The sequence below is a fragment of the Pseudophryne corroboree genome, chromosome 2 (genome assembly GCF_028390025.1).
Source record: "Pseudophryne corroboree isolate aPseCor3 chromosome 2, aPseCor3.hap2, whole genome shotgun sequence".
In the NCBI taxonomy this organism is placed as follows: domain Eukaryota; kingdom Metazoa; phylum Chordata; class Amphibia; order Anura; family Myobatrachidae; genus Pseudophryne; species Pseudophryne corroboree.
Window position 1 is genome coordinate 28,324,538 of NC_086445.1, and position 27,544 is coordinate 28,352,081.

Sequence of the window (27,544 nt, forward strand, 5' to 3'; positions counted from 1 at the left end):
ATACAACACCGCAGGACATCTCACCTCATCATTATACCATACAACGCCGCAGGACATCGCACATCATCATTATACCATACAACGCCGCAGGACATCGTACATCATCATTATACCATACAACGCCGCAGGACATCGCACATCATCATTATACCATACAACACCGCAGGACATCGCACATCATCACTATACCATACAACGCCGCAGGACATCTCACCTCATCATTATACCATACAACGCCGCAGGACATCGCACATCATCATAACATACAACGCCGCAGGACATTGCACCTCATCATTATACCATACAACACCGCAGGACATCGCACATCATCATTATACCATACAACGCTGCAGGACATCGCACATCATCATTATACCATACAACGCCGCAGGACATCTCACCTCATCATTATACCATACAACGCTGCAGGACATCGCACATCATCATTATACCATACAACACCGCAGGACATCGCACATCATCATTATACCATACAACGCTGCAGGACATCGCACATCATCATTATACCATACAACGCCGCAGGACATCGCACATCATCATTATACCATACAACGCCGCAGGACATCTCACATCATCATTACACCATACAACGCTGCAGGACATCGCACATCATCATTATACCATACAACACCGCAGGACATCTCACATCATCATTATACCATACAACGCTGCAGGACATTGCACATCATCATTATACCATACAACGCCGCAGGACATCTCACCTCATCATTATACCATACAACGCTGCAGGACATCGCACATCATCATAACATACAACGCCGCAGGACATCACACATCATCATTATACCATACAACACCGCAGGACATCGCACATCATCATTATACCATACAACGCCGCAGGACATCGCACATCATCATTATACCATACAACGCCGCAGGACATCGCACATCATCATTATACCATACAACGCCGCAGGACATCGCACCTCATCATTATACCATACAACGCTGCAGGACATCGCACATCATCATTATACCATACAACGCTGCAGGACATCGCACATCATCATTATACCATACAACGCCGCAGGATATCGCACATCATCATTATACCATACAACACCGCAGGACATCTCACCTCATCATTATACCATACAACGCTGCAGGACATCGCACATCATCATTATACCATACAACGCCGCAGGACATCTCACCTCATCATTATACCATACAACGCTGCAGGACATCGCACATCATCATAACATACAACGCCGCAGGACATCGCACATCATCATTATACCATACAACGCCGCAGGACATCGCACATCATCATTATACCATACAACGCCGCAGGACATCGCACATCATCATTATACCATACAACGCCGCAGGACATCGCACCTCATCATTATACCATACAACGCTGCAGGACATCGCACATCATCATTATACCATACAACGCTGCAGGACATCGCACATCATCATTATACCATACAACGCCGCAGGACATCTCACCTCATCATTATACCATACAACGCTGCAGGACATCGCACATCATCATAACATACAACGCCGCAGGACATCGCACATCATCATTATACCATACAACGCCGCAGGACATCGCACATCATCATTATACCATACAACGCCGCAGGACATCACACATCATCATTATACCATACAACGCCGCAGGACATCGCACATCATCATTATACCATACAACGCCGCAGGACATCGCACATCATCATTATACCATACAACGCCGCAGGACATCGCACCTCATCATTATACCATACAACGCTGCAGGACATCGCACATCATCATTATACCATACAACGCTGCAGGACATCGCACATCATCATTATACCATACAACGCCGCAGGACATCGCACATCATCATTATACCATACAACGCCGCAGGATGTCGCACATCATCATTATACCATACAACACCGCAGGACATCTCACCTCATCATTATACCGTACAACGCCGCAGGACATCGCACTTCATCATTATACCATACAACGCCGCAGGACATCGCACATCATCATTATACCATACAACGCCGCAGGACATCTCACCTCATCATTATACCATACAACACCGCAGGACATCGCACATCATCATTATACCATACAACGCCACAGGACATCGCACATCATCATTATACCGTACAACGCCGCAGGACATCGCACATCATCAATATACCATACAACGCCGCAGGACATCGCACATCATCATTATACCGTACAACGCCGCAGGACATCGCACATCATCATTATACCATACAACGCCGCAGGACATCGCACATCATCATTATACCGTAAAACGCAGCAGGACATCGCACATCATCATTATACCATACAACGCCGCAGGACATCGCACATCATCATTATACCATACAACGCCGCAGGACATCGCACATCATCAGTATACCATACAACGCCGCAGGACATCGCACATCATCATTATACCATACAACGCCGCAGGACATCGCACATCATCAATATACCATACAACGCCGCAGGACATCGCACATCATCATTATACCATACAACGCCGCAGGACATCGCACATCATCATTATACCATACAACGCCGCAGGACATCGCACATCATCATTATACCATACAACGTCGCAGGACATCGCACATCATCATTATACCATACAACGCCGCAGGACATCGCACATCATCATTATACCATACAACGCTGCAGGATATCGCACATCATCATTATACCGTACAACGCCGCAGGACATCGCACATCATCATTATACGATACAACGCCGCAGGACATCTCACCTCATCATTATACCATACAACGCTGCAGGACATCGCACATCATCATAACATACAACGCCGCAGGACATCGCACATCATCATTATACCATACAACGCCGCAGGACATCGCACCTCATCATTATACCATACAACGCCGCAGGACATCGCACATCATCATTATACCATACAACGCCGCAGGACATCTCACCTCATCATTATACCGTACAACGCCGCAGGACATCGCACATCATCATTATACCGTACAACGCCGCAGGACATCGCACATCATCATTATACCATACAACGCCGCAGGACATCGCACATCATCATTATACCATACAACACCGCAGGACATCGCACATCATCATTATACCATACAACGCCGCAGGACATCGCACATCATCATTATACCATACAACACCGCAGGACATCTCACCTCATCATTATACCATACAACACCGCAGGACATCGCACATCATCATTATACCATACAACGCCGCAGGACATCGCACATCATCATTATACCATACAACGCCGCAGGACATCGCACATCATCATTATACCATACAACGCCGCAGGACATCGCACATCATCATTATACCGTACAACGCCGCAGGACATCGCACATCATCATTATACCATACAACGCCGCAGGACGTCGCACATCATCACTATACCATACAACGCCGCAGGACATCGCACATCATCACTATACCATACAACGCCGCAGGACATCGCACATCATCACTATACCATACAACACCGCAGGACATCTCACCTCATCATTATACCGTACAACGCCGCAGGACATCGCACATCATCATTATACCATACAACACCGCAGGACATCGCACATCATCATTATACCATACAACACCGCAGGACATCGCACATCATCATTATACCATACAACACCGCAGGACATCTCACCTCATCATTATACCATACAACGCCGCAGGACATCACACATCATCATTATACCATACAACGCTGCAGGACATCGCACATCATCATTATACCATACAACGCTGCAGGACATCGCACATCATCACTATACCATACAACGCCGCAGGACATCTCACCTCATCATTATACCATACAACGCCGCAGGACATCACACATCATCATTATACCATACAACGCCGCAGGACATCGCACATCATCAATATACCATACAACGCCGCAGGACATCGCACATCATCATTATACCATACAACGCCGCAGGACATCGCACATCATCACTATACCATACAACGCCGCAGGACATCTCACCTCATCATTATACCATACAACGCCGCAGGACATCGCACATCATCAATATACCATACAACGCCGCAGGACATCGCACATCATCATTATACCGTACAACGCCGCAGGACATCGCACATCATCATTATACGTAAAACGCAGCAGGACATCGCACATCATCATTATACCGTAAAACGCCGCAGGACATCGCACATCATCATTATACCACACAACACCGCAGGACATCTCACATCATCATTATACCATACAACACCGCAGGACATCGCACATCATCATTATACCATACAACACCGCAGGACATCGCACATCATCATTATACCATACAACACCGCAGGACATCGCACATCATCATTATACCATACAACGCCGCAGGACATCGCACATCATCATTATACCATACAACGCTGCAGGACATCGCACATCATCATTATACCATACAACGCCGCAGGACATCTCGCCTCATCATTATACCATACAACGCCGCAGGACATCGCACATCATCATTATGCCATACAATGCCGCAGGACATCGCACATCATCATTATACCATACAACGCCGCAGGACATCGCACATCATCATTATACCATACAACGCCACAGGACATCGCACATCATCATTATACCATACAACGCCGCAGGACATCGCACATCATCATTATACCATACAACGCTGCAGGACATCGCACATCATCATTATACCATACAACGCTGCAGGACATCGCACATCATCATTATACCATACAACGCTGCAGGACATCGCACATCATCACTATACCATACAACGCCGCAGGACATCGCACATCATCATTATACCGTACAACGTCGCAGGACATCGCACATCATCACTATACCATACAACGCCGCAGGACATCGCACATCATCATTATACGTAAAACGCAGCAGGACATCGCACATCATCATTATACGCAAAACGCAGCAGGACATCGCACAATATCATTATACCGTAAAACGCCGCAGGACATCGCACATTATCATTATACCATACAACACCGCAGGACATCGCACATCATCATTATACCGTACAACGCCGCAGGACATCGCACATCATCATTATACCATACAACGCCGCAGGACATCGCACATCATCATTATACCATACAACGCTGCAGGACATCGCACATCATCATTATACCATACAACGCCGCAGGACATCGCACATCATCATTATACCATACAACGCCGCAGGACATCGCACATCATCATTATACGTAAAACGCAGCAGGACATCGCACATCATCATTATACGTAAAACGCAGCAGGACATCGCACAATATCATTATACCGTAAAACGCCGCAGGACATCGCACATCATCATTAGACCATACAACGCCGCAGGAATTCGCACATCATCATTATACCATACAACGCTGCAGGACATCGCACATCATCATTATACCATACAACACCGCAGGACATCTCACCTCATCATTATACCGTACAACGCCGCAGGACATCGCACATCATCATTATACCGTACAACGCCGCAGGACATCCCACATCATCATTATACCATACAACGCCGCAGGACATCGCACATCATCATTATACCATACAACGCTGCAGGACATCGCACATCACCATTATACCATACAATGCCGCAGGACATCTCACATCATCATTATACCATACAACGCTGCAGGACATCGCACATCATCATTATACCATACAACGCTGCAGGACATCGCACATCACCATTATACCATACAATGCCGCAGGACATCGCACATCATCATTATACCATACAACGCCGCAGGACATCGCACATCATCATTATACCATACAACGCTGCAGGACATCTCACCTCATCATTATACCATACAACGCCGCAGGACATCGCACATCATCAATATACCATACAACGCCGCAGGACATCGCACATCATCATTATACCATACAACGCCGCAGGACATCGCACATCATCACTATACCATACAACGCCGCAGGACATCTCACCTCATCATTATACCATACAACGCTGCAGGACATCTCACCTCATCATTATACCATACAACGCCGCAGGACATCGCACATCATCACTATACCATACAACGCCGCAGGACATCTCACCTCATCATTATACCATACAACGCCGCAGGACATCGCACATCATCATTATACCGTACAACGCCGCAGGACATCGCACATCATCATTATACCATACAACACCGCAGGACATCGCACATCATCATTATACCATACAACGCCGCAGGACATCGCACCTCATCATTATACGTAAAACGCAGCAGGACATCGCACATCATCATTATACCGTAAAACGCCGCAGGACATCGCACATCATCATTATACCATACAACGCCGCAGGACATCGCACATCATCATTATACCATACAACGCCGCAGGACATCGCACATCATCATTATACCATACAACGCCGCAGGACATTGCACATCATCATTATACCATACAACGCCGCAGGACATCGCACATCATCATTATACCATACAACGCCGCAGGACATCACACATCATCATTATACCATACAACGCTGCAGGACATCGCACATCACCATTATACCATACAATGCCGCAGGACATCTCACATCATCATTATACCATACAACGCTGCAGGACATCGCACATCATCATTATACCATACAACGCTGCAGGACATCGCACATCACCATTATACCATACAATGCCGCAGGACATCGCACATCATCATTATACCATACAACGCCGCAGGACATCGCACATCATCATTATACCATACAACGCTGCAGGACATCTCACCTCATCATTATACCATACAACGCCGCAAGACATCGCACATCATCAATATACCATACAACGCCGCAGGACATCGCACATCATCATTATACCATACAACGCCGCAGGACATCGCACATCATCACTATACCATACAACGCCGCAGGACATCTCACCTCATCATTATACCATACAACGCTGCAGGACATCTCACCTCATCATTATACCATACAACGCCGCAGGACATCGCACATCATCACTATACCATACAACGCCGCAGGACATCTCACCTCATCATTATACCATACAACGCCGCAGGACATCGCACATCATCAATATACCATACAACGCCGCAGGACATCGCACATCATCATTATACCGTACAACGCCGCAGGACATCGCACATCATCATTATACCATACAACACCGCAGGACATCGCACATCATCATTATACCATACAACGCCGCAGGACATCGCACCTCATCATTATACGTAAAACGCAGCAGGACATCGCACATCATCATTATACCGTAAAACGCCGCAGGACATCGCACATCATCATTATACCATACAACGCCGCAGGACATCGCACATCATCATTATACCATACAACGCCGCAGGACATCGCACATCATCATTATACCATACAACGCCGCAGGACATCGCACATCATCATTATACCATACAACGCCGCAGGACATCGCACATCATCATTATACCATACAACGCCGCAGGACATCACACATCATCATTATACCATACAACGCCGCAGGACATCGCACATCATCATTATACCATACAACGCCGCAGGACATCGCACATCATCATTATACCATACAACACCGCAGGACATCGCACATCATCATTATACCATACAACGCCGCAGGACATCGCACATCATCATTATACCATACAACGTCGCAGGACATCGCACATCATCATTATACCATACAACGCTGCAGAACATCGCACATCATCACTATACCATACAACGCCGCAGGACATCGCACATCATCATTACACCATACAACGCCGCAGGACATCTCACATCATCATTATACCATACAACGCCGCAGGACATCGCACATCATCATTATACCATACAACGCCGCAGGACATCTCACCTCATCATTATACCATACAACGCCGCAGGACATCGCACATCATCATTATACCATACAATGCCGCAGTACATCGCACATCATCATTATACCATACAACGCTGCAGGACATCGCACATCATCATTATACCATACATCGCCGCAGGACATCGCACATCATCATTATACCATACAACGCCGCAGGACATCACACATCATCATTATACCATACAACGCCGCAGGACATCGCACCTCATCATTATACCATACAACGCCGCAGGACATCGCACATCATCAATATACCATACAACGCCGCAGGACATCGCACATCATCATTATACCATACAACACCGCAGGACATCGCACATCATCATTATACCATACAACGCTGCAGGACATCGCACATCATCATTATACCATACAACGCCGCAGTACATCGCACATCATCATTATACCATACAACGCCGCAGGACATCGCACATCATCATTATACCATACAACGCCGCAGGACATCTCACCTCATCATTATACCGTGCAACGCCGCAGGACATCGCACATCATCATTATACCGTACAACGCCGCAGGACATCCCACATCATCATTATACCATACAACACCGCAGGACATCGCACATCATCATTATACCATACAACGCTGCAGGACATCGCACATCACCATTATACCATACAATGCCGCAGGACATCTCACATCATCATTATACCATACAACGCTGCAGGACATCGCACATCATCATTATACCATACAACGCTGCAGGACATCGCACATCACCATTATACCATACAATGCCGCAGGACATCGCACATCATCATTATACCATACAACGCCGCAGGACATAGCACATCATCATTATACCATACAACGCTGCAGGACATCTCACCTCATCATTATACCATACAACGCCGCAGGACATCGCACATCATCAATATACCATACAACGCCGCAGGACATCGCACATCATCATTATACCATACAACGCCGCAGGACATCGCACATCATCACTATACCATACAACGCCGCAGGACATCTCACCTCATCATTATACCATACAACGCTGCAGGACATCTCACCTCATCATTATACCATACAACGCCGCAGGACATCGCACATCATCACTATACCATACAACGCCGCAGGACATCTCACCTCATCATTATACCATACAACGCCGCAGGACATCGCACATCATCAATATACCATACAACGCCGCAGGACATCGCACATCATCATTATACCGTACAACGCCGCAGGACATCGCACATCATCATTATACCATACAACACCGCAGGACATCGCACATCATCATTATACCATACAACGCCGCAGGACATCGCACCTCATCATTATACGTAAAACGCAGCAGGACATCGCACATCATCATTATACCGTAAAACGCCGCAGGACATCGCACATCATCATTATACCATACAACGCCGCAGGACATCGCACATCATCATTATACCATACAACGCCGCAGGACATCGCACATCATCATTATACCATACAACGCCGCAGGACATCGCACATCATCATTATACCATACAACGCCGCAGGACATCGCACATCATCATTATACCATACAACGCCGCAGGACATCACACATCATCATTATACCATACAACGCCGCAGGACATCGCACATCATCATTATACCATACAACGCCGCAGGACATCGCACATCATCATTATACCATACAACACCGCAGGACATCGCACATCATCATTATACCATACAACGCCGCAGGACATCGCACATCATCATTATACCATACAACGTCGCAGGACATCGCACATCATCATTATACCATACAACGCTGCAGAACATCGCACATCATCACTATACCATACAACGCCGCAGGACATCGCACATCATCATTACACCATACAACGCCGCAGGACATCTCACATCATCATTATACCATACAACGCCGCAGGACATCGCACATCATCATTATACCATACAACGCCGCAGGACATCTCACCTCATCATTATACCATACAACGCCGCAGGACATTGCACATCATCATTATACCATACAATGCCGCAGTACATCGCACATCATCATTATACCATACAACGCTGCAGGACATCGCACATCATCATTATACCATACATCGCCGCAGGACATCGCACATCATCATTATACCATACAACGCCGCAGGACATCACACATCATCATTATACCATACAACGCCGCAGGACATCGCACCTCATCATTATACCATACAACGCCGCAGGACATCGCACATCATCAATATACCATACAACGCCGCAGGACATCGCACATCATCATTATACCATACAACACCGCAGGACATCGCACATCATCATTATACCATACAACGCTGCAGGACATCGCACATCATCATTATACCATACAACGCCGCAGTACATCGCACATCATCATTATACCATACAACGCCGCAGGACATCGCACATCATCATTATACCATACAACGCCGCAGGACATCTCACCTCATCATTATACCATACAACACCGCAGGACATCGCACATCATCATTATACCATACAACGCAGCAGGACATTGCACATCATCATTATACCATACAATGCCGCAGGACATCGCACATCATCATTATACCATACAACGCCGCAGGACATCGCACATCATCACTATACCATACAACGCCGCAGGACATCGCACATCATCATTATACCATACAACACCGCAGGACATCGCACATCATCATTATACCGTACAACGCTGCAGGACATCGCACATCATCATTATACCATACAACGCCGCAGGACATCGCACATCACCATTATACCATACAATGCCGCAGGACATCTCACATCATCATTATACCATACAACGCCGCAGGACATCGCACATCATCATTATACCGTACAACGCCGCAGTACATCGCACATCATCATTATACCATACAACGCCGCAGGACATCGCACATCATCATAACATACAACGCCGCAGGACATCGCACATCATCATTATACCATACAACGCCGCAGGACATCGCACCTCATCATTATACCATACAACGCCGCAGGACATCGCACATCATCATTATACCATACAACGCCGCAGGACATCTCACCTCATCATTATACCGTACAACGCCGCAGGACATCGCACATCATCATTATACCGTACAACGCCGCAGGACATCGCACATCATCATTATACCATACAACGCCGCAGGACATCGCACATCATCATTATACCATACAACACCGCAGGACATCGCACATCATCATTATACCATACAACGCCGCAGGACATCGCACATCATCATTATACCATACAACACCGCAGGACATCTCACCTCATCATTATACCATACAACACCGCAGGACATCGCACATCATCATTATACCATACAACGCCGCAGGACATCGCACATCATCATTATACCATACAACGCCGCAGGACATCGCACATCATCATTATACCATACAACGCCGCAGGACATCGCACATCATCATTATACCGTACAACGCCGCAGGACATCGCACATCATCATTATACCATACAACGCCGCAGGACGTCGCACATCATCACTATACCATACAACGCCGCAGGACATCGCACATCATCACTATACCATACAACGCCGCAGGACATCGCACATCATCACTATACCATACAACACCGCAGGACATCTCACCTCATCATTATACCGTACAACGCCGCAGGACATCGCACATCATCATTATACCATACAACACCGCAGGACATCGCACATCATCATTATACCATACAACACCGCAGGACATCGCACATCATCATTATACCATACAACACCGCAGGACATCTCACCTCATCATTATACCATACAACGCCGCAGGACATCACACATCATCATTATACCATACAACGCTGCAGGACATCGCACATCATCATTATACCATACAACGCTGCAGGACATCGCACATCATCACTATACCATACAACGCCGCAGGACATCTCACCTCATCATTATACCATACAACGCCGCAGGACATCACACATCATCATTATACCATACAACGCCGCAGGACATCGCACATCATCAATATACCATACAACGCCGCAGGACATCGCACATCATCATTATACCATACAACGCCGCAGGACATCGCACATCATCACTATACCATACAACGCCGCAGGACATCTCACCTCATCATTATACCATACAACGCCGCAGGACATCGCACATCATCAATATACCATACAACGCCGCAGGACATCGCACATCATCATTATACCGTACAACGCCGCAGGACATCGCACATCATCATTATACGTAAAACGCAGCAGGACATCGCACATCATCATTATACCGTAAAACGCCGCAGGACATCGCACATCATCATTATACCACACAACACCGCAGGACATCTCACATCATCATTATACCATACAACACCGCAGGACATCGCACATCATCATTATACCATACAACACCGCAGGACATCGCACATCATCATTATACCATACAACACCGCAGGACATCGCACATCATCATTATACCATACAACGCCGCAGGACATCGCACATCATCATTATACCATACAACGCTGCAGGACATCGCACATCATCATTATACCATACAACGCCGCAGGACATCTCGCCTCATCATTATACCATACAACGCCGCAGGACATCGCACATCATCATTATGCCATACAATGCCGCAGGACATCGCACATCATCATTATACCATACAACGCCGCAGGACATCGCACATCATCATTATACCATACAACGCCACAGGACATCGCACATCATCATTATACCATACAACGCCGCAGGACATCGCACATCATCATTATACCATACAACGCTGCAGGACATCGCACATCATCATTATACCATACAACGCTGCAGGACATCGCACATCATCATTATACCATACAACGCTGCAGGACATCGCACATCATCACTATACCATACAACGCCGCAGGACATCGCACATCATCATTATACCGTACAACGTCGCAGGACATCGCACATCATCACTATACCATACAACGCCGCAGGACATCGCACATCATCATTATACGTAAAACGCAGCAGGACATCGCACATCATCATTATACGCAAAACGCAGCAGGACATCGCACAATATCATTATACCGTAAAACGCCGCAGGACATCGCACATTATCATTATACCATACAACACCGCAGGACATCGCACATCATCATTATACCGTACAACGCCGCAGGACATCGCACATCATCATTATACCATACAACGCCGCAGGACATCGCACATCATCATTATACCATACAACGCTGCAGGACATCGCACATCATCATTATACCATACAACGCCGCAGGACATCGCACATCATCATTATACCATACAACGCCGCAGGACATCGCACATCATCATTATACGTAAAACGCAGCAGGACATCGCACATCATCATTATACGTAAAACGCAGCAGGACATCGCACAATATCATTATACCGTAAAACGCCGCAGGACATCGCACATCATCATTAGACCATACAACGCCGCAGGAATTCGCACATCATCATTATACCATACAACGCTGCAGGACATCGCACATCATCATTATACCATACAACACCGCAGGACATCTCACCTCATCATTATACCGTACAACGCCGCAGGACATCGCACATCATCATTATACCGTACAACGCCGCAGGACATCCCACATCATCATTATACCATACAACGCCGCAGGACATCGCACATCATCATTATACCATACAACGCTGCAGGACATCGCACATCACCATTATACCATACAATGCCGCAGGACATCTCACATCATCATTATACCATACAACGCTGCAGGACATCGCACATCATCATTATACCATACAACGCTGCAGGACATCGCACATCACCATTATACCATACAATGCCGCAGGACATCGCACATCATCATTATACCATACAACGCCGCAGGACATCGCACATCATCATTATACCATACAACGCTGCAGGACATCTCACCTCATCATTATACCATACAACGCCGCAGGACATCGCACATCATCAATATACCATACAACGCCGCAGGACATCGCACATCATCATTATACCATACAACGCCGCAGGACATCGCACATCATCACTATACCATACAACGCCGCAGGACATCTCACCTCATCATTATACCATACAACGCTGCAGGACATCTCACCTCATCATTATACCATACAACGCCGCAGGACATCGCACATCATCACTATACCATACAACGCCGCAGGACATCTCACCTCATCATTATACCATACAACGCCGCAGGACATCGCACATCATCAATATACCATACAACGCCGCAGGACATCGCACATCATCATTATACCGTACAACGCCGCAGGACATCGCACATCATCATTATACCATACAACACCGCAGGACATCGCACATCATCATTATACCATACAACGCCGCAGGACATCGCACCTCATCATTATACGTAAAACGCAGCAGGACATCGCACATCATCATTATACCGTAAAACGCCGCAGGACATCGCACATCATCATTATACCATACAACGCCGCAGGACATCGCACATCATCATTATACCATACAACGCCGCAGGACATCGCACATCATCATTATACCATACAACGCCGCAGGACATTGCACATCATCATTATACCATACAACGCCGCAGGACATCGCACATCATCATTATACCATACAACGCCGCAGGACATCACACATCATCATTATACCATACAACGCTGCAGGACATCGCACATCACCATTATACCATACAATGCCGCAGGACATCTCACATCATCATTATACCATACAACGCTGCAGGACATCGCACATCATCATTATACCATACAACGCTGCAGGACATCGCACATCACCATTATACCATACAATGCCGCAGGACATCGCACATCATCATTATACCATACAACGCCGCAGGACATCGCACATCATCATTATACCATACAACGCTGCAGGACATCTCACCTCATCATTATACCATACAACGCCGCAAGACATCGCACATCATCAATATACCATACAACGCCGCAGGACATCGCACATCATCATTATACCATACAACGCCGCAGGACATCGCACATCATCACTATACCATACAACGCCGCAGGACATCTCACCTCATCATTATACCATACAACGCTGCAGGACATCTCACCTCATCATTATACCATACAACGCCGCAGGACATCGCACATCATCACTATACCATACAACGCCGCAGGACATCTCACCTCATCATTATACCATACAACGCCGCAGGACATCGCACATCATCAATATACCATACAACGCCGCAGGACATCGCACATCATCATTATACCGTACAACGCCGCAGGACATCGCACATCATCATTATACCATACAACACCGCAGGACATCGCACATCATCATTATACCATACAACGCCGCAGGACATCGCACCTCATCATTATACGTAAAACGCAGCAGGACATCGCACATCATCATTATACCGTAAAACGCCGCAGGACATCGCACATCATCATTATACCATACAACGCCGCAGGACATCGCACATCATCATTATACCATACAACGCCGCAGGACATCGCACATCATCATTATACCATACAACGCCGCAGGACATCGCACATCATCATTATACCATACAACGCCGCAGGACATCGCACATCATCATTATACCATACAACGCCGCAGGACATCACACATCATCATTATACCATACAACGCCGCAGGACATCGCACATCATCATTATACCATACAACGCCGCAGGACATCGCACATCATCATTATACCATACAACACCGCAGGACATCGCACATCATCATTATACCATACAACGCCGCAGGACATCGCACATCATCATTATACCATACAACGTCGCAGGACATCGCACATCATCATTATACCATACAACGCTGCAGAACATCGCACATCATCACTATACCATACAACGCCGCAGGACATCGCACATCATCATTACACCATACAACGCCGCAGGACATCTCACATCATCATTATACCATACAACGCCGCAGGACATCGCACATCATCATTATACCATACAACGCCGCAGGACATCTCACCTCATCATTATACCATACAACGCCGCAGGACATCGCACATCATCATTATACCATACAATGCCGCAGTACATCGCACATCATCATTATACCATACAACGCTGCAGGACATCGCACATCATCATTATACCATACATCGCCGCAGGACATCGCACATCATCATTATACCATACAACGCCGCAGGACATCACACATCATCATTATACCATACAACGCCGCAGGACATCGCACCTCATCATTATACCATACAACGCCGCAGGACATCGCACATCATCAATATACCATACAACGCCGCAGGACATCGCACATCATCATTATACCATACAACACCGCAGGACATCGCACATCATCATTATACCATACAACGCTGCAGGACATCGCACATCATCATTATACCATACAACGCCGCAGTACATCGCACATCATCATTATACCATACAACGCCGCAGGACATCGCACATCATCATTATACCATACAACGCCGCAGGACATCTCACCTCATCATTATACCGTGCAACGCCGCAGGACATCGCACATCATCATTATACCGTACAACGCCGCAGGACATCCCACATCATCATTATACCATACAACACCGCAGGACATCGCACATCATCATTATACCATACAACGCTGCAGGACATCGCACATCACCATTATACCATACAATGCCGCAGGACATCTCACATCATCATTATACCATACAACGCTGCAGGACATCGCACATCATCATTATACCATACAACGCTGCAGGACATCGCACATCACCATTATACCATACAATGCCGCAGGACATCGCACATCATCATTATACCATACAACGCCGCAGGACATAGCACATCATCATTATACCATACAACGCTGCAGGACATCTCACCTCATCATTATACCATACAACGCCGCAGGACATCGCACATCATCAATATACCATACAACGCCGCAGGACATCGCACATCATCATTATACCATACAACGCCGCAGGACATCGCACATCATCACTATACCATACAACGCCGCAGGACATCTCACCTCATCATTATACCATACAACGCTGCAGGACATCTCACCTCATCATTATACCATACAACGCCGCAGGACATCGCACATCATCACTATACCATACAACGCCGCAGGACATCTCACCTCATCATTATACCATACAACGCCGCAGGACATCGCACATCATCAATATACCATACAACGCCGCAGGACATCGCACATCATCATTATACCGTACAACGCCGCAGGACATCGCACATCATCATTATACCATACAACACCGCAGGACATCGCACATCATCATTATACCATACAACGCCGCAGGACATCGCACCTCATCATTATACGTAAAACGCAGCAGGACATCGCACATCATCATTATACCGTAAAACGCCGCAGGACATCGCACATCATCATTATACCATACAACGCCGCAGGACATCGCACATCATCATTATACCATACAACGCCGCAGGACATCGCACATCATCATTATACCATACAACGCCGCAGGACATCGCACATCATCATTATACCATACAACGCCGCAGGACATCGCACATCATCATTATACCATACAACGCCGCAGGACATCACACATCATCATTATACCATACAACGCCGCAGGACATCGCACATCATCATTATACCATACAACGCCGCAGGACATCGCACATCATCATTATACCATACAACACCGCAGGACATCGCACATCATCATTATACCATACAACGCCGCAGGACATCGCACATCATCATTATACCATACAACGTCGCAGGACATCGCACATCATCATTATACCATACAACGCTGCAGAACATCGCACATCATCACTATACCATACAACGCCGCAGGACATCGCACATCATCATTACACCATACAACGCCGCAGGACATCTCACATCATCATTATACCATACAACGCCGCAGGACATCGCACATCATCATTATACCATACAACGCCGCAGGACATCTCACCTCATCATTATACCATACAACGCCGCAGGACATTGCACATCATCATTATACCATACAATGCCGCAGTACATCGCACATCATCATTATACCATACAACGCTGCAGGACATCGCACATCATCATTATACCATACATCGCCGCAGGACATCGCACATCATCATTATACCATACAACGCCGCAGGACATCACACATCATCATTATACCATACAACGCCGCAGGACATCGCACCTCATCATTATACCATACAACGCCGCAGGACATCGCACATCATCAATATACCATACAACGCCGCAGGACATCGCACATCATCATTATACCATACAACACCGCAGGACATCGCACATCATCATTATACCATACAACGCTGCAGGACATCGCACATCATCATTATACCATACAACGCCGCAGTACATCGCACATCATCATTATACCATACAACGCCGCAGGACATCGCACATCATCATTATACCATACAACGCCGCAGGACATCTCACCTCATCATTATACCATACAACACCGCAGGACATCGCACATCATCATTATACCATACAACGCAGCAGGACATTGCACATCATCATTATACCATACAATGCCGCAGGACATCGCACATCATCATTATACCATACAACGCCGCAGGACATCGCACATCATCACTATACCATACAACGCCGCAGGACATCGCACATCATCATTATACCATACAACACCGCAGGACATCGCACATCATCATTATACCGTACAACGCTGCAGGACATCGCACATCATCATTATACCATACAACGCCGCAGGACATCGCACATCACCATTATACCATACAATGCCGCAGGACATCTCACATCATCATTATACCATACAACGCCGCAGGACATCGCACATCATCATTATACCGTACAACGCCGCAGTACATCGCACATCATCATTATACCATACAACGCCGCAGGACATCGCACATCATCATTATACCATACAACGCCGCAGGACATCGCACATCATCACTATACCATACAACGTCGCAGGACATCGCACATCATCATTATACCATACAACGCAGCAGGACATTGCACATCATCATTATACCATACAACGCCGCAGGACATCTCACCTCATCATTATACCATACAACACCGCAGGACATCGCACATCATCATTATACCATACAACACCGCAGGACATCGCACATCATCATTATACCATACAACACCGCAGGACATCGCACATTATCATTATACCATACAACACCGCAGGACATCACACATCATCATTATACCATACAACACCGCAGGACATCGCACATCATCATTATACCATACAACGCTGCAGGACATCGCACATCATCATAACATACAACGCCGCAGGACATCGCACATCATCATTATACCATACAACGCTGCAGGACATCGCACATCATCATTATACCATACAACGCCGCAGGACATCGCACCTCATCATTATACCATACAACGCCGCAGGACATCGCACATCATCATTATACCATACAACGCCGCAGGATATCGCACATTATCATTATACCATACAACGCCGCAGGACATCGCACATCATCATTATACCATACATCGCCGCAGGACATCACACATCATCATTATACCATACAACGCCGCAGGACATCGCACATCATCATTATACCATACAACGCCGCAGGACATCGCACATCATCATTATACCATACAACGCCGCAGGACATCGCACATCATCATTATACCATACAACGCTGCAGGACATTGCACATCATCATTATACCATACAACGCCGCAGGACATCGCACATCATCATTATACCATACAACGCTGCAGGACATCGCACATCATCATTATACCATACAACGCCGCAGGACATCGCACATCATCATTATACCATACAACGCCGCAGGACATCTCACCTCATCATTATACCATACAACGCCGCAGGACATTGCACATCATTATACCATACAACGCCGCAGGACATCGCACATCATCATTATACCATACAACGTCGCAGGACATCGCACATTATCATTATACCATACAACGCCGCAGGACATCGCACATCATCATTATACCATACAACGCCGCAGGACATCGCACATCATCATTATATCATACAACACCGCAGGACATCTCACCTCATCATTATACCGTACAACACCGCAGGACATCGCACATCATCATTATATCATACAACGCCGCAGGACATCGCACATCATCATTATACCATACAATGCCGCAGGACATCGCACATCATCATTATACCATACAACGCCGCAGGACATCGCACATCATCATTATACCATACAACACCACAGAACATCGCACATCATCATTATACCATACAACGCCACAGGACATCGCACATCATCATTATACCATACAATGCCGCAGGACATCGCACATCATCATTATACCATACAACGCCGCAGGACATCGCACATCATCATTATACCATACAATGCCGCAGGACATCGCACATCATCATTATATCATACAACGCCGCAGGACATCGCACATGGGGGGTCATTCCGAGTTGTTCGCTCTGTATTTTTTTCTCGCAACGGAGCGATTAGTCGCTAATGCGCATGCGCAATGTCCGCAGTGCGACTGCGCCAAGTAAATTTGCTATGCAGTTAGGTATTTTACTCACGGCTTATTCATCGTTCTGGTGATCGTAATGTGATTGACAGGAAATGGGTGTTTCTGGGCGGAAACTGGCCGTTTTATGGGAGTGTGCGAAAAAACGCTACCGTTTCTGGGAAAAACGCGGGAGTGGCTGGAGAAACGGAGGAGTGTCTGGGCGAACGCTGGGTGTGTTTGTGACGTCAAACCAGGAACGACAAGCACTGAACTGATCGCACTGGCAGAGTAAGTCTGGAGCTACTCAGAAACTGCTAAGAAGTGTCTATTCGCAATTCTGCTAATCTTTCGTTCGCAATTTTGATAAGCTAAGATTCACTCCCAGTAGGCGGCGGCTTAGCCTGTGCAAAGCTGCTAAAAGCAGCTTGCGAGCGAACAACTCGGAATGACCCCCATCATCATTATACCATACAACGCCGCAGGACATCGCACATCATCACTGTATGATATAATGGTAGCAGGCACTGTGTGTACTTATATCAGAGGCAGCAAGCTCCCTGCGTCTGTGTAACAGTATATCTGGTATCAGCCAGCGTGATAAACAGGGACACGATCACAGCCAGGGTTCTCATCCCACCCACTTAGTAAACCACCAGTGGAACTGCCCCTCAAATGGACCACACAGCATTGCAGAGCATGTTCTGCGACAGAGCCAAGTACACCGTACACTGCAGCCCTGGAGCGGAACAGACCACCTGTCTGTGAGTGGGACGCTGGGATTCCTTACAATGCAGAGCCTGCTAATGTGAGGTCCTGGGTGGGGGGACCCCCGGAGGCTGCCATTGTTCTGTAGGGATGTAGTCATGTGACCGGCGGTCGTTCTGTACAGTGGCTACACTGCAGGAGACTGGCACAGAGATTGCCAGCCAAGCCCAGGGCAAGACATTATACAAGTGCAGTATATAATCCATCTAGGGCTCATTCACACGGATGTGCTGGGAAGATGAATAAGACGCATGAACACTAATGTGCTGATGCATTGTGGTGATGCGTGTCCAACCTGGTTTCTGTGGGCTATTGGGACCAATATATAGAAACCAGGTATATATATATATATATATATATATATATAATACATACACACAAACACACCAATTAAAGTAGTAGTGCTACATTAGCTACAGTATGAAGCACTGATAAACTTTCTGACACATACTCATTACACTTACTGACACATTATACTCACTGAGCCTTTGTACATTTATTGACACATACTCACTGAGCCCTTGTACATTTACTGACACATTATATTAATTGAGCCCTTGTACATTTACTGACAAATTATACTCACTGAGCCCTTGTACATTTACTGACACATTATACTCACTGAGCCCTTGGACACTTACTGACACATTACTCACTGAGCCCTTGTACATTTACTGACACATTGTACTCGCTGAGCCCTTGTACATTTACTGACACATTACTCACTGAGCCCTTGTACATTTACTGACACATACTCGCTGAGCTCTTGTACATTTACTGACACATTATACACGCTGAGCCCTTCTACATTTACTGACACATTATATTCGCTGAGCCCTTGTACAATTACTGACATTATACTCACTGAGCCCTTGTACATTTACTGACACATTATACTCACTGAGCCTTTATACACTTACTGACACATTATACTCACTGAGCCCTTGTACACTTACTGACACATTATACTCACTGACACATTATACTCACTGAGCCCTTGTACATTTACTGACACATTATACTCGCTGAGCCCTTGTACATTTACTGACACATTATACTCACTGAGCCCTTGTACACTTACTGACACATTATACTCACTGACACATTATACTCACTGAGCCCTTGTACATTTACTGACACATTATACTCGCTGAGCCCTTGTACATTTACTGACACATTATACTCACTGAGCCCTTGTACACTTACTGACACATTATACTCACTGACACATTATACTCACTGAGCCCTTGTACATTTACTGACACATTATACTCGCTGAGCCCTTGTACATTTACTGACACATTATACTCACTGAGCCCTTGTACACTTACTGACACATTATACTCACTGAGCCCGTGTACATTTACTGACACATTATACTCGCTGAGCCCTTGTACACTTACTGACACGTTATACTCACTGAGCCCTTGTACATTTACTGACACGTTATACTCACTGAGCCCTTGTACACTTACTGACACATTATACTCACTGACACATTATACTCACTGAGCCCTTGTACACTTACTGACATATTATACCCACTGACACATTATACTCACTGAGCCCTTGTACACTTACTGACATATTATACTCACTGACACATTATACTCACTGAGCCCTTGTACATTTTCGTGACAGCACATACTGAACCTCTGTACATATCCTGCAATCTCATACTCATTAAGTATATCTACATTTACTGACATTCACTGAGTCCTTGTGCATTTACTGACATCACACACAAAGTAAATGCCACCTTGAGGACACTACAAGTTCACCGAATTCCAATAGATATGACACATAATACTTACTGATAACACATAATCACTGACCCACACCAGTAATCACTGTGCACTTCACTATTGAGTTCCCACATACAGAATACTCATACTGACAGCATCTACTCACTGAGCCACAGTACACCGACTGCTACCTTCTCACTGTGCCCCAATACACTCTGACAGCAGGTACTGAGCTCCAATGCACTCAGTGACAGCACCTCCTCACTGAGCCCTTCTACACTCACTAACACCTGCTCACTGATCCCCTGTACAATCATTTACATCTACTCACTGTGCCTCTGTACACTCACTGGCAGCACCTCCTTACTGTGCCCCGTCCACTCACTGACAGCACCTTCTCACTGAACCACTGTACACTCACTGGCAGCACCTCCTCACTGAACCCCTGTCCACTCACTGGCAGCACCTCTTCACTAAGCCCCTGTGCACTCACTGACAGCAGCCACTCGCTGAGCCCCTGTCCACTCACTGACAGCCCCTACTCACTGATCCCCTGTACAATCACTGTCACCTACCCACTGAGCCCTAATGCACTCACTGACAGCATCTCCTCACTGAGCCACTGTACACTCACTGGCAGCACCTCCTCACCGAGCCATGTACATTCACTGACAGCACCTCCTCACCGAGCCCCTGTGCACTCACTGACAGCACCTCCTCAATGAGCCCCCCTGTGCACTCACTGACAGCACCTCCTCACTGAGCCCCTGTGCACTCACTGACAGCACCTCCTCACTGAGCCCCTGTGCACCCACTATGCCCCAATGCACTGACAGCACCTCCTCACTGAGCCCCTGTGCACTCACTGACAGCACCTCCTCACTGATCCCCTGTGCACTCACTGACAGCACCTCCTCGCTGATCCCCTGTGCACTCAGTGGCAGCACCTTCTCACTGAGCCCCTGTGAACTCACTGGCAGCACCTCCTCACTGATCCCCTGTGCACTCACTGGCAGCACCTTCTCACTGAGCCCCTGTGCACTCACTGGCAGCACCTCCTCACTGATACCCTGTGCACTCACTGGCAGCACCTTCTCACTGATCCCCTGTGCACTCACTGGCAGCACCTCCTCACTGAGCCCCTGTGCACTCACTGACAGCACCTCCTCACTGATCCCCTGTGCACCCACTAAGCCCCAATACACTGACAGCACCTCCTCACTGAGCCCCTGTGCACCCACTATGCCCCAATACACTGACAGCACCTCCTCACTGAGCCCCTGTGCACTCACTGACAGCACCTCCTCACTGATCCCCTGTGCACTCAGTGGCAGCACCTCCTCACTGATCCCCTGTGCACTCACTGGCAGCACCTCCTCACTGATCCCCTGTGCACTCACTGGCAGCACCTCCTCACTGAGCCCCTGTGAGCTCCAGCACTGTGCAGCAGTGTACTCACGGGGTCTGGCTCTGGCTGCGGTGTGTCCGGCGATGCAGAGCAGAGAGAACACTCCCAGGATAACGCCGGCAGGGGACATGCTGCTTCCAGACACTCCGCTTCCCCAGCACTGACCCCGGGCTATAAGAGCTCTGCAGCCAGACGGAGTCAGCAGGACACAGCTACGTCAGGGTCTCCCCCAGCAGTACTCAGCCAGCCACCAGCAGGGGCGCCCCCTATAGCGCAGCACAGGAACTGCAGCATCCTGACCTGGGGACAGCGCTGTATTATAGCAGTAGGGGAACTACAAGTCTCAGCATTCCCTGGTGAGGCTGCTTGTGCCACCTCCACGGATTCTGTGGAACTACAAGTCGCAGGAGGGCACGTTCACACCATCTGGAATGCAGGTTTCCTGAGCCTGGTGTAGATGGAGTGTACAGGATCTGTATGTTGTGTACAGGGTGTCACTGAGGACTGGAGACTGGTATTCCCCTCTCTGCAGAACATTGCTCTGTCCCATCTACCCCGTGATATATCCTGCAGAGTATTACATTACTGACCGCTTACTGATCTGCAGAATATTGCTCTGTCCCATCTACCCCCTGACAGATACATAGTGATATATCCTGCAGAGTATTACATTACTGACCGCTTACTGATCTGCGGAACATTGCTCTGTCCCATCTACCCCGTGATATATCCTGCAGAGTATTACATTACTGACCGCTTACTGATCTGCGGAACATTGCTCTGTCCCATCTACCCCGTGATATATCCTGCAGAGTATTACATTACTGACCGCTTACTGATCTGCGGAACATTGCTCTGTCCCATCTACCCCGTGATATATCCTGCAGAGTATTACATTACTGACCGCTTACTGATCTGCAGAACATTGCTCTGTCCCATCTACCCCGTGATATATCCTGCAGAGTATTACATTACTGACCTCTTACCGATCTGCAGAACATTGCTCTGTCCCATCTACCCCGTGATATATCCTGCAGAGTATTACATTACTGACCGCTTACTGATCTGCAGAACATTGCTCTGTCCCATCTACCCCGTGATATATCCTGCAGAGTATTACATTACTGACCGCTTACTGATCTGCAGAACATTGCTCTGTCCCATCTACCCCGTGATATATCCTGCAGAGTATTACATTACTGACCGCTTACTGATCTGCAGAACATTGCTGTGTCCCATCTACCCTGTGATATATCCTGCAGAGTATTACATTACTGACCTCTTACCGATCTGCAGAACATTGCTCTGTCCCATCTACCCCCTGACAGATGCATAGTGATATATCCTGCAGAGTATTACATTACTGACCGCTTACTGATCTGCAGAATATTGCTCTGTCCCATCTACCCCGTGATATATCCTGCAGAGTATTACATTACTGACGCTTACTGATCTGCAGAACATTGCTCTGTCCCATCTACCCCGTGATATATCCTGCAGAGTATTACATTACAGACGCTTACTGATCTGCAGAACATTGCTCTGTCCCATCTACCCCGTGATATATCCTGCAGAGTATTACATGACTGACCGCTTACTGATCTGCAGAACATTGCTCTGTCCCATCTACCCCGTGATATATCCTGCAGAGTATTACATTACTGACCTCTTACCGATCTGCAGAACATTGCTCTGTCCCATCTACCCCGTGACAGGTACACAGTGATATATCCTGCAGAGTATTACATTACTGACCGCTTACTGATCTGCAGAATATTGCTTTGTCCCATATACCCCGACAGGTACACAGTGATATATCCTGCAGAGTATTAAATTACTGACCGCTTACTGATCTGCAGAACATTGCTCTGTCCCATCTACCCTCTGACAGGTACACCGTGATATATCCTGCAGAGTATTAAATTACTGACCGCTTACTGATCTGCAGAACATTGCTCTGTCCCATCTACCCCCTGACAGGTACATAGTGATATATCCTGCAGAGTATTACATTACTGACCTCATACTGATCTGCAGAACATTGCTCTGTCACATCTACCCCCTGACAGGTACATAGTGATATATTCTGCAGATTATTACATTACTGACCGCTTACTAATCTGCAGAACATTGCTCTGTCCCATCTACCCCATGATATATCCTGCAGAGTATTACATTACTGCCCTCATACTGATCTGCAGAACATTGCTCTGTCCCATCTACCCCCTAACAGGTACACAGTGATATATCCTGCAGAGTATTACATTACTGACTGCTTACTGATCTGTAGAACATTGCTCTGTCCCATCTACCCCCTGACAGGTACACAGTGATATAGCCTGCAGAGTATTACATTACTGACCTCTTACTGATCTGCAGAACATTGCTCTGTCCCATCTACCCCCTGACAGGTACACAGTGATATAGTCTGCAGAGTATTACATTACTGACCTCATACTGATCTGCAGAACATTGCTCTGTCCCATCTACCCCCTGACAGGTACACAGTGATATAGCCTGCAGAGTATTACATTACTGACCGCTTACTGATCTGCAGAACATTGCTCTGTCCCATCTACCCCCTAACAGGTACACAGTGATATATCCTGCAGAGTATTACATTACTGACCGCTTACTGATCTGCAGAACATTGCTCTGTCCCATCTACCCCCTGACAGGTACACAGTGATATAGCCTGCAGAGTATTACATTACTGACCTCTTACTGATCTGCAGAACATTGCTCTGTCCCATCTACCCCCTGACAGGTACACAGTGATATAGTCTGCAGAGTATTACATTACTGACCTCATACTGATCTGCAGAACATTGCTCCGTCCCATCTTCCCCCCGACAGGTGCATAGTGATATATTCTGCAGATTATTACATTACTGACTTCTCTAGTGATCTGCAGAACATTGCTCCGTCCCATCTTCCCCCTGACAGGTGCATAGTGATATATTCTGCAGATTATTACATTACTGACTTCTCTAGTGATCTGCAGAACATTGCTCCGTCCCATCTTCCCCCTGACAGGTGCATAGTGATATATTCTGCAGATTATTACATTACTGACTTCTCTAGTGATCTGCAGAACATTGCTCCGTCCCATCTTCCCCCTGACAGGTGCATA

At 46.9% G+C, this 27,544-nt stretch overlaps 1 protein-coding gene across 1 annotated transcript in view; it reads right to left on the reverse strand.

Moving 5' to 3' along the window:
* The window catches only part of CHRDL2 (chordin like 2), a 160,299-nt gene extending 135,690 nt beyond the window's left edge, over positions 1-24,609 (reverse strand). Inside the window, exon 1 of the mRNA XM_063950930.1 lies at positions 24,463-24,609. Coding sequence (XP_063807000.1) covers positions 24,463-24,541 — 79 coding nt within the window. The 5' untranslated portion in view covers positions 24,542-24,609. The remainder of the gene's footprint in view (positions 1-24,462) is intronic.
* Positions 24,610-27,544: the final 2,935 nt, after the last annotated feature.